At 41.7% G+C, this 11,506-nt stretch overlaps 1 protein-coding gene across 1 annotated transcript in view; it reads left to right on the forward strand.

Annotated features, from left to right (window-relative positions):
- The window catches only part of SLC9A2 (solute carrier family 9, subfamily A (NHE2, cation proton antiporter 2), member 2), a 103,159-nt gene that overhangs the window by 66,155 nt on the left and 25,498 nt on the right, over positions 1-11,506 (forward strand). The window contains exons 4-5 of the mRNA XM_011956613.1: positions 1,181-1,398; positions 2,046-2,248. Of these exons, the coding sequence (XP_011812003.1) occupies positions 1,181-1,398; positions 2,046-2,248 (421 nt within the window). The remainder of the gene's footprint in view (positions 1-1,180; positions 1,399-2,045; positions 2,249-11,506) is intronic.

Below are 11,506 nucleotides of genomic sequence, written 5' to 3' on the forward strand. Positions count from 1 at the left end.
TGCTGGAAATTGCAAATCATCATCAGTATTCAGCTTATGGCATGGTTACCACTTAGTGGAAGGCAGGGTGGCTCCCTCTAATCCCATCCTCCTGTTTCATTCTACAGGACCTGTGTAATGAAATTCTTTTGGTACTTTATAGTAACTGTGTCTCCTTAGACTGGACCTACCATGAGCTGTCACCAAGCTCATCCTAAATTCCCCTCTGTGGGTGGCATCTGAGTTGATCAGGGGTAGCGTCCTTGACAGAGAGAGACCCACTTGTGTAGCAAGGCAAGAAGACAGTAAAGAACAAGTCGAGGTTGGGCAATTCCATACAGCGGAGGCACATGGTGTGTGCCCAGGTGGAGAGAAGGCAGATGTGAAACTGGAATTCTCCACTGAGGGAAATGTGTGAAGAGCTTCAGGAGTGTAGACCTGATCCTGGAGCCCTTCCTTTTCTACAGGTGCCATATTCCAGTATATATCATAAGAGTGGGAATAAAGGGCGCTGTGGTCTCAAAGTTTTGGAAATACTGGGGAGAACAAGCAAAAGAGTTTCTTTGCTTCCGGAATTCTCAGAGCCTGTTAAAACCTTTTGAATTTCCCAGAAGTGGATATAACAGATACATAGAAATGAGACTCAGAATTAAGGACAAAAAGAAGTGAGTGGGTCTAAGAGATATTCAGAATGAAGAATCGAAAACAGTTGTGGACCAATAATATGGCGGGGGGCTACTGAGGTGTGACAGGGAGAGAAGTCTAATACAAGCCCATTTTCAAGTTTAGGATTTTATTTTAGATAATAGAGGAACAGGGCATATGTGGGAAAATACATCAGTTTACAGAAAGATAATGAGTTTCAAATTTATTTTGGACTTGTTTTATCTGAGATACAGAAAGGAGAGCTGATGGTGTTGATGTCCATAGACCTTTAAGCATGAATCTGGGGTAAGGGAATTGAGGGACCAGAATGCTGGGCGGAGCAGAGTAGTTCAGCCAGGGTTGCTAAAGAAGACCTCCAGAGATTGTAGGATTTCCAAGGTTTACATGCAAATCACATTCACCTCTAAAAATCATTCGATGATGTTGTAGTCTTGGGCAGAAGAGTAGAGCCATAATTTAGCTCTTAAGTGCTATCTCTTGCATTCTGATTAGGATCATTGTTAGGTTTCAAGAGAAGCTGAATCTTGTCTTTCAGAATCACTGCTTGTGCAATGACTATGAATAAGTATGTGGAAGAAAATGTATCTCAAAAATCCTACACGACCATCAAGTACTTCATGAAGATGCTGAGCAGCGTCAGCGAGACCTTGATCTTCATCTTCATGGGAGTGTCCACCGTGGGCAAGAATCACGAGTGGAACTGGGCCTTCGTCTGCTTCACCCTGGCCTTCTGCCTCATCTGGCGAGCCCTGGGTAATGAGTTCTTGTTTGCTAAATGGACATATGTGACACTCACTCATTGAATGGGACTTTCCTTTTGTCACTCCCTTTCTGCTGTTGAGGCTTCTGTTTTTATCTGCTTAATTTCTTCTTCTTTCTTTCCTACTTCTTCCTCCTCTTCTTCCTCTTCCTCCTTTACCTTTTTCTCTCCTACATCCTCCTCTTCTTCCTTTTCTTCTCCTTTCTCATTTCCTTCCTCCTCTTCCCTATTATCTTCTTCCTTGTCCCCGTTTCTCTTTTTCCTCCTCTTCCTTCTCACCTTCCTCTGCCTCTTCCTCTTCCCCTTCCCTTCCTCATTGGCCTCTTCATCTTCTCTCTCTCTTGCTCTTCTCGCCCCTTCCTGATATATTCTTTTCTTCTCTGAGTATCTTCATGCCTTTGTTATAAGTCAGATTAGTTTGTCTTGTCTCCTCTGATTTCACATTTTCACCCATGATCCTGGAACAACATCAAAGACCCAGAACCTGGTATTACTAGCAAGATGGAGAAAAAGGGGAAAGACATTGGGGCCTATTCTTAAATCCTTTGTCCCTGTTGCAGAAGCACAGAAAATGAGTCTATGTGTTTTCATATTCTGGAGTCACCCAGTCTGTTTCCTCTTGGGTTTTCTTTCTTTGCAGGTGTCTTTGTCCTGACTCAGGTCATTAATAGGTTCCGGACCATTCCCCTGACCTTCAAGGATCAGTTCATCATTGCCTATGGAGGACTGCGAGGTGCCATCTGTTTTGCACTAGTGTTTCTCCTTCCTGCTGCTGTGTTTCCTCGGAAAAAGCTGTTTATTACGGCTGCCATTGTTGTCATATTCTTTACTGTCTTCATTCTGGTGAGTACAGTAATCCTTTTACCAGGAGGGCAAAAAATATTGTTCAGAATATTGTATTCTGTTTACAAGATGCAAAGTAGCAAAGGTGTGTTGAAACTTTGGTAGTTAGTTACTAGGGAAAATGATATTTCCTGTCTGGGTTCATGTCACTAGATTGTTGAGGGGCCTTAGAGAGTCCAGTTTGGTCACTTGGCCTACACAGAGAAATTATTATTTAAGGAAACTAAACTAAGTGCTCTAATCTTGGGACTGGAAACTTAGGAACTGCACTTGCTAATGCTTATTATTTTTCTTACTTAGCGAATGCACTTGTTAAATGCTAGTTGTGCATATGACCTTCCAACAGCTATTTGACCCCCATGAGTTGACTGCCTAGCGGTGACTCCCCTGAAATGAGGAAAGGATGAATGCACGTTTAATAGTGGGAGGCAGAAAGTATGGCGGGCCTGTGTCCAGATCCCTACTTTCCAAACTAATCAATCTCTTTAGGTTAAGATGCCAACTCTTAGAAGATTATATTTTGCAGATATTCATTTATTAAATATTTACTGGACTCCTGCTAAGTGCCAGGCAGTGCTCTAGGAGCCAGAACATATAAAGATCCCTGTCCCTGCTGCAGAGCTTACATTTCAGAGGGGTTGGTAGCACTAGACAAGAAACACAAGTAAATCACAGAGCATGTTAGAAGGTGAAAATTGTTATATAATAAGGATAGAGTAAGGAGTCAAGCATGATGAGGGTAAAGTGGTGGAGGAAATGCTACAATTCCAACATCAAATGGTCATTAAAGGGAACAGCAAGAAAAATGAGATTTGAGCAAAGGCATGCAGAAGGTGGAGGAATTAGCTAAGCCCAAGAACATCTCAGGCAAATGGGCTGAGGGATCAAGTGTGTTCTGAAGGCAGTGTGCTCTTGGCCAGTGGGGCGGAGTGCCACAGAGTGTGGTGTGGAGTGTAGGAGAATGAGGTGAGGCAGGTTCTGGAGTCCAACATCACGCAGGGCCGTGCAGGCCAGTGTATGAAGCTTGGCTCTTCTCCACATGAAATGGGAACCATTAGAAAGTGTCATGCAGATCCCTGATATGTTCTGACTTCCTTTGTAAAAGGATCACGCTGGCTACTGTGTTGCCAATAGACTGTTGCGAGGAAAGGGTGGATGTGGGAATCCAGCATGGAAGCCCTGCAGTCACCAGGCAGGACCAGGCTGGTGGAAGTTCAGTTGGTGAGAAGTGGTAAGATCCTAGAATACTTTCTGATGGAGCAACCTATGGGATTCCCTGATGGGTTAGACATGTTGTGAGGGAAAGAGGCGTCACTCAGGACTCTAGGGGTTTTGGCCTGAGCAGCTAGAAGGATGCACTTGCCCTCAATTGAGAAGGGGAAGTCTGTGCATGGCAGAGGTGGGGGTGGGGAGATTGTCAGTTCAATTATGGGCATGCTGCATTAGGCGTGTCCATTAGACCTACAGCGGAGATACGGATGAGGCAGATATTATGAGTCTGGAGCTCAGGAAAGGGGCTCTCTGGCCACTAGCAGAGAATTGGTATTAGAAGCCATGAAGCTGGACGTGATTGTCAAAGGAGTGAAAATATATACTGAAGAGACCACAATAGAGGAGTAAGGATTAGGCCTTGGGGCAGCCCAACCTTATGACATCGTGGGAAGAAGGGAGCAGCCAAGAACTGAGAACGAGCGACGGGTAAAAAAGGAGGAAGATCAGGAGGTGTGCCTGTGTTTTAAAAATGTATTCGTATTTATTTAACGGTTTGTCACCGAATGCTTTCTGGGTGCCTGATGCAAATCTAAGCATCTTACATGTTAATTCATTTAACCCTCATAACAACTCCATGGAACATAGTAACTCTAGGAATCATGGTTTATTATCCCTCTTTTGTGGACGAGGAAAGTGGGGCACTGAAACTGAGGTTAAGTCAGTTTACCAAGTTTGCACAGATATAAAGATGTAGAGCAGAGTCAATACCTATTTGCTTTTGACCCTGAATAAGGTGTCCAGGAGACAGCCTGGTGTGTAGCGAGTGCTTAGTATTGTGATGCATCATGATTTTCCTCCTTCCTTCTAGTCATTTCTTCAAAAGACAGTTCATCCTTCATTCATTCATGCCTTCCAACACTGGGGACAGCGAGTCCTCTGGAATCCTGGAGAAGACCCTTTCCTGAGTTAAGATGAGCACCTTCTGTTATTGTCTTTATGATCAACACCTTTCTGCTTGTGCACAGTAATATGGGCCAGAAATGGTGACGACTTGCCCTTGGGAAGTAGTGGCAGAGCTGAGAAAAAGTAGATGCAGTCCTCTTTATTTTGGAAGACTCTTCAGTGAGACTTTATGTGAGAAGTGAGCCAAAGCAGGGCAGAGGATCAGCGGAAGGATGACTGCTAACTCTTGTATTGTGTGGAATGTCAGAGAGCTTGTGGGGACAGGGAAGGCTGGAAGTCAGGAAGTTCATGTGAGATGGATCACCTGTTCTCCATGATGTAGGAGCCTGGCTTTCCCTGAGTGTGAAGAGGACAGGAGGAGGATAGATGGGAGGAGAGAGATGAAGGTGGGTAAAGGCTGCGATAGAAAAAGAGAAAGCCTGAAGCAACAAACAGCACAGTTGAGATGTATTAGCCAAATTTGGTATTGTGAACACATCAAGCTAATCCTCCACTAAGGGAGACATCTGGGGATCATTGTTTAGAGCCTGCAGGTGTAGAGATGTCAGTCTTTCCTCTGATGAGGTTTAAGGAGAGTCTGGCCAAGTTCACTTGGATATCCACAGAGAAGAGAAATTGCTGCGGTTCCACTTGTGTTGATATCTTCCTTTTCCTGTTCTCTGCCTACCCTTGTGTGTGCGCAGATTGGAGACTGCAGGCATATTGCTTGGTTCCTTGACTCTGACCACATCCTCTTCCTCCTATTCTCCTACCTACCACTGGTTCTTAAGAGACTCTGAACACACGCACGTGCACAAGTGTGCATGCACACACACATAAATACACACATACTCCCTTAAGAAAAGATGTCTTTTCCAGAATTCCTCAATAATTAAGGAATTCAGTGAAGGAAGCCTGGAGGGAAATACTTGATGAGATACAAATATAGCAGGAATAACTAATTATAAATCCATGCAAAAAATGTTGCCTTTCAAGTAAGAATTATGTATTCTTTTTCAAATGACAGTTTTTATGTTGATGGACCGATTACTAAACTTTAAATATGTTTTTCTCCCCTTATTTTAATATGTTACATGATAAGCTCTTCCAACCTGGTGCTACTGAGTTACAACTATTTTCAAAAATAGGATTTCACACGATGTATGATGCATTATTTGATATCACAGTTTATCAGGAGAATTTTCACATTGCTTGAATCGTGTTGCTCATTAGCAAGTGATGTAGTCCCTTTATGAGGCACATTATCATGTTAGTAGAATGTGGTCCTGTTTGGGGAATTTTTTTGTTTTTTTTTTTCTTGAGACAGAGTCTCACTCTGTCACCTAGGCTGGAGTGCAGTTGCACGATCTTGGCTCACTGCAACCTCTGCCTCCTGGGTTCCAGCGATTCTCCCGCCTCAGCCTCCCTGAGGAGCTGGGATTACAGAAATGCACCACCATGCCCAGCTAATTTTTATATTTTTCATAGAGATGGGGTTTTGCCATGTTCGCCAGGTTGGTCTTAAACTCCTGGCCTCAAGTAATGCACCTGCCTTGGCCTCCCAAAGTGCTGAGGTTACAAGTGTGAGCCACCACCATGCCCAGCTGTGGAATATTGAATGAGGAAACGATTCTGATTCCTTGGACATTTGAGTTTGGTTTTTTCCAATATGATTGGTAATTTTATTTATATCAAATATAAGCTATTTCTCATGTATTTAAATTATATTCAAAATTGGGGAAGGTGGAGGACAGTTACATAAAGCACAGTTTTAGAGTAAGGCTATTGTGGGTTGATATTCTAGGCCTGCTTTTTGCAGCCTCTGTGGTCCTTGGTTTACTTAGCTATAAAATCTAGACAATGGTCCAGGCAGCGCAGGGGAAATATATGTATAGTGTATGACACCTGACACAGGGTTTTCACCTCACGAGTTGCCATGTTTAATATACTACATTAAGAAAAGTTGTAATGAGGCCGGGTGCGGTGGCTCACGCCTGTAATCCCAGCACTTTGGGAGGCCAAGGCAGGTGGATCACGAGGTCAGGAGATTGAAACCATCCTGGCCAACATGGTGAAATCCTGTCTCTACTAAAAATACAAAAATTAGCTGGGTGCGGTGGCGTGTGCCTATAATCCCAGCTACTCGGGAGGCTGAGGCAGGAGAATCGCTTGAACCAGGGAGTCGGAGGTTGCAGTAAGCCGAGATTTTGCCACTACACTCCAGCCTGGTGACAGAGCAAGACTCTGTCTCAAAATAAACAAACACACACACACAAAAAAAAAATGAAAGAAAACTTGTAACGGAAGAAAGAAAAAGGTGAGCTCTTTCAATATACTTTTCTTTGGACGGAAAAATGATTAGAGTACAATAATGATTATGTAGTTAATCCCTATGGCAGATCTCAAGAATTCCGTAAATGTATTAAGTGGTTATCTAGAAGTCTGTCAAGTGGGAAGGTTAACCAAAATTCAATAGATAGCAGCCTCTTTTGCACATTAGTGATGTAACTTATGTTAAGTCACTGTGCAGAACTGTGAAGCATCTGGGGTTTTATTATACTTGGAAGCTAACAAGTTCACCTGTTACTATTTCATGAATGCTGCAGAAGACTCCTGAGTCAAAGACAGAGGACGTTTTTGTCCATGACAAAAGCTGTAGCCACGGCCTTGTGTTGGTTTGTGTCAGTTTTTCCATACCTCGTTGTCCCATGGGGGTGACACAAGGGACCCGTGCTGGATGTCTGCACATGTCATGGTCTGTATTGCAGGAGGGGGACACGGAGTTTGGGGATATATTGATCTCTCAGAAGGGTGATCTTACTTTATTTCTCAAGAGTACTCATTGCTTGCAACCCTGAGAAATGGCCTAGGTAAAAAAGTAATCAAGGCCTGACAGTCTTGGCATCCTCTGCAAGAACATGTGGGGGTGCTCAGGGGCCATGGTAGGGTAGCCTTCCCCAGCAATTACATGAATCTTTGCTAATTTAGCCTCTCCAACTGGAATGATGCTGCTCACTATTTTATAGACCTCGTGAAGACCCTCAAATGTGCCTTCATTTGTCAAATAAATGGTCATATTTTTTATATATGTCCTGTTTAAGAAGGACACAATCTTTGTATTTCATTAACATATGCTATTATTAGGTGGGGTTCCATAGAATTTAGAATACTGTACAACAATCCTACAATAAAACGAGCAAGATGATCAGGCTTTTTTAAGATGGAACAATGTACGTGAAAAGTTTAGGATGTGAGAGGAAGAGCAGGAAAAGACAGTTCCGTGTGCTTGTGGCTGCACAGCCAGGTGAATGAAGGTGACATTTAATTTGGTGGAGACTACCTGGAGAGTATTGGGTTTGAAGGAAGGGACATCACGTGCTTAGTTTTGGATGTGTACATTTTGGACACATATATTTGCCTATTAGACATCTAAGTGGATATGTTGGATAGGCAGTTATATACATGAGTCTGAAATTTGGGGGAGAAGCCAGAGTGGGAGGTGTAAATTTGGGATTCCTCAATATATAGTTTTTAACATACATAAGTCTGGAATAAATTATTGAGGGTGTAAGCATAGAAAGAATATAGAAAAGAAGGCATCTGACAACTGAACCCTGAAACACAGTAGTATTTAGAAATCAAGAAAAGGTTGAGGAATCAGCCCAGGAGACTGGAAAGGGTGACCACTGAAGGAGGAGAAACATCAGAAGGGGTTATGCAGGAAGGAGAGGAGAGGCCTCTAGCAACTGTGACAAATGCAGCTGCAAGGTCAGACCAAGTGTGAGTGGAGAGTGCAGCCTTGGATGTAGTGACGCTTTGATGAGTGGCCTCTGCACAAGAGCACTTTGGGTCAGTCAGGAGAACAACACCCCGACTGGCTGGATTCGAGAGGGGAGGGGAGGAGAGAAATGGGGGGCAGGAGAGATGGGCAACTCTCTTGAGGTTTCTTAGAGAAAGGAGGTAGTGGCCAGAGGTGGGTATCTGTCATAGGATGGCTTTTGTTTCTGATTTTCAAAGATGGGAGCACGTTTGGAGACTGATGGTACAGGAGAGAGGGAGATCCTGATCAGCAAAGAGAAAGCTAGAGTTTAGGGGAGAGATGGACAGACATAGAAGGGGAAATCAATGTGTGGCATGGAAAGTACTAAATGAGAGACACACAGATGGGGACTGTGAACAGCTACTGCCACGCTTTAATGCTTCTCACTCCACCTATCCCATTCTAAGATAAACACTGTTTGTGCAACAGAATTTATGATCTCTGTGACCAAGTGTGTGACGTGAGAAGGATCTTCCATAAGACAGCATAGCAGCGATAGTGATATTTTTTAATACATGAAAATTGTTTCTGCAAGGTTTTCTGGAAATTACCTGCTAAATCAGCAAGGAAATATAAGGCAGTTTCTCTCTCCCCTGTCCTTTTTATTTTGCAGATATTAATTCCAAAAAACAAACAAACAAACACACACACACAAGAACTCATTTTCTTCAAAAAAAAAAAAAAAAAGAGAAGAATGCTTATGACACTCACATCGCAGTTGTATTATTTTTTGTTTGTTTTCCCCTCTGATATAAATGGGAGCTGGGGGATGCTGGGTGGGAGGAAAGCAGAGATGGAACAAGATGCAAAACAAATCATTCTCTCCGTTACTCTCCCTGCTCCTGCTGTTACATGATTCTCCCAGGCAGGCCTGACCCTCAGAGGTGGTGTTTAGTATGTATGCCAAAGTGAATGAACGGGTGAAAATTTAACTTGTATTTGCAAATATTTCTATTGGTAGTTTGATGAAAAGCTAAGGGTTTTTTTTTTTTTTTTTTTTTAAATCCTGTATGGATGGTAGCAAGCTATTTTATTTTTCTAAGCCTTATCGGGTTACTCCCTGGGTGATCTAAATTAGAAATTTTCTAATATGGGTAAAATAAGGTGCTTTCTTGGTATTTTGTATTTCTTTCTCCTTCCCAACCAGACACCCAGGCTCCTAGAATATAACATCCAATGTTGGGGGCTTACTGTGGCATACACAGATGTCACATACTCGGCCTGCGAAATAGATGGATTGAAGAAGGAAGGAAAGTAAGAAGGAAGGGAGAGGAAGTAAGGCAGCCTTCACCAAATAATTCTTATTGAGCATGACATGACCACTGCAGGCAATTCAAAGAGAAAAAGGGCACCTATTAAAAGAGACTGTATATACAAACACATGCTGTTATAAGCTGTATGATTACAAACATAAATATATTATGCTTTCAGAAACTTGAGTTGATGGCGTGGCAGGCCACACTTTCTTCCTGGAGTTGATCAGTTGTGATTTATTTATGGTAGTGCCTTCACTTCCAGATCATCTGTAGGGTGGAAGGAATCAACATATGGACTGGGGTAAGCCCTGTGTCCTATCTTTATTTTATGTCCTGTATTTACGAAGACTGGTCACTCACTTATTATTTACTAAATGAACACTGATAGGACAAGAGCATGTGAAACAGCAGCTTGTGTCTTTAGAATACATTATAGAGTTTTAAAAATTACATTGCTTTTGTCAACTTTTCCTGGAGCTATTATTAAACTAGTGGCTTCATGGAATCTGGAACTTGGTGAAATCTCCCATCTCTGAGAACCACATGTTTACACCCGTTTTCATTTACATAAGTTAGAAATTACAGAACATGTGTTCATTGGAAAACTGCTGTTACCTTTTATGCTATCTCAAAGTGGTAGACTGAAATACAAATAGAACCCAAGATGTGTTTTATACCAAATTTGGTCAAAATCAGTTCACACTTCAGAAAGTTAAATGAAAATTAAGCTGAAAAATGCCCAGAGCTAGACTGATGGAAAAAAACCAATCACCTCCTTTAAAAAATGGATATGTGTGTGTGTGTGTGTGTGTAGCGGCTATGTGTGTGTGTGTGTCTCAGTCAGTTTGTATTATCAAAAGCATTCTTAGAGCCTGAAAGACATGAGGAGAGATGAGATGAAAGTCAAATGCATGGCAGGGAACATCCCCCTATATAGCTACCCTCTGTCCCCGAAATCCTAACGACTCTTCCTACCCATGTATCCTTCCTGCCAGGAAGTAGTGGCCATTCGCCCACCAAGCAAGAAACTTGGGAATCTTCACCCTCACCCCTCCTCACCTGCCCTGTTTTGTGCCAGTATTGCATTACTTTTAAGTATATTCACTGACAGTTCATTTTGATGTCTGTAAGTTCCCTTTCAGTCTCCTTTTTCTAAAATCTTCTGGTTACATTTACTTTTCCAGGTTAATTTAAAATCAGCCTCTGATTTATGTTACGGTAAAAATCTTCAGGAATATGTCACTGGAATTGTATTGTCGATACATGTTAGTTGAGAGAAAACTGTCATTACAATATTGTTATCCCGTCTAGAGAACTGTGTTTTTGTTTTCTGATATCTCAAAATGTCCTTAATCTTCTTCAGTTAAATTGCATACTTCTCCTTGTAAAGGTTTTGTGCATTTATGATAGGGTGTTCATACACATATAGAGATAATGGATGGTATATATATATATGCATATTTAGTATCTATATAGAATACTAGTGTATTATATAACATATTATTAGATACTAGTATATACTTAGTAGATACTAGTATATACCAGTATTTTATATATATACATACACACACTCTCTTCTTATATGTTTTTTCATTGCTATTGTGTAGGCATTTATTCTGTTACATTTAAAAATTAACATCTGGGATGGATTGGGCATTTTGAATTTGTGTTAGTCACTGTACCAAATTTTCTTGTTATTTTTAAATGAAAAGATATTATTTCAGGTTTTTTAGGACAAAAAGCCAATCATCCAGGAGCAACAAAAACTTTGTCACTTCATTTTCAGTACTTATTCATCTAGCTCTTCATCTGTCTGTTCTTCTCAGTTGACTGGGACATGCAGAACTGTGCTGAAGCGAGACAGAGAGCTGAACAGAGACAGAGACAGAGCATCCTTGTATTATTTCTGGCTGTAATAGAAATGCTTGTAATGTTTCTTTTTTTTTTTTTATTATACTTTAAGTTCTAGGGTACATGTGCATAACGTGCAGGTTTGTTACATATGTATACTTGTGCCATGTTGGTGTG

The sequence above is a fragment of the Colobus angolensis genome, unplaced genomic scaffold, assembly GCF_000951035.1.
Source record: "Colobus angolensis palliatus isolate OR3802 unplaced genomic scaffold, Cang.pa_1.0 Scaffold42, whole genome shotgun sequence".
Taxonomy (NCBI): Eukaryota; Metazoa; Chordata; class Mammalia; order Primates; family Cercopithecidae; genus Colobus; species Colobus angolensis.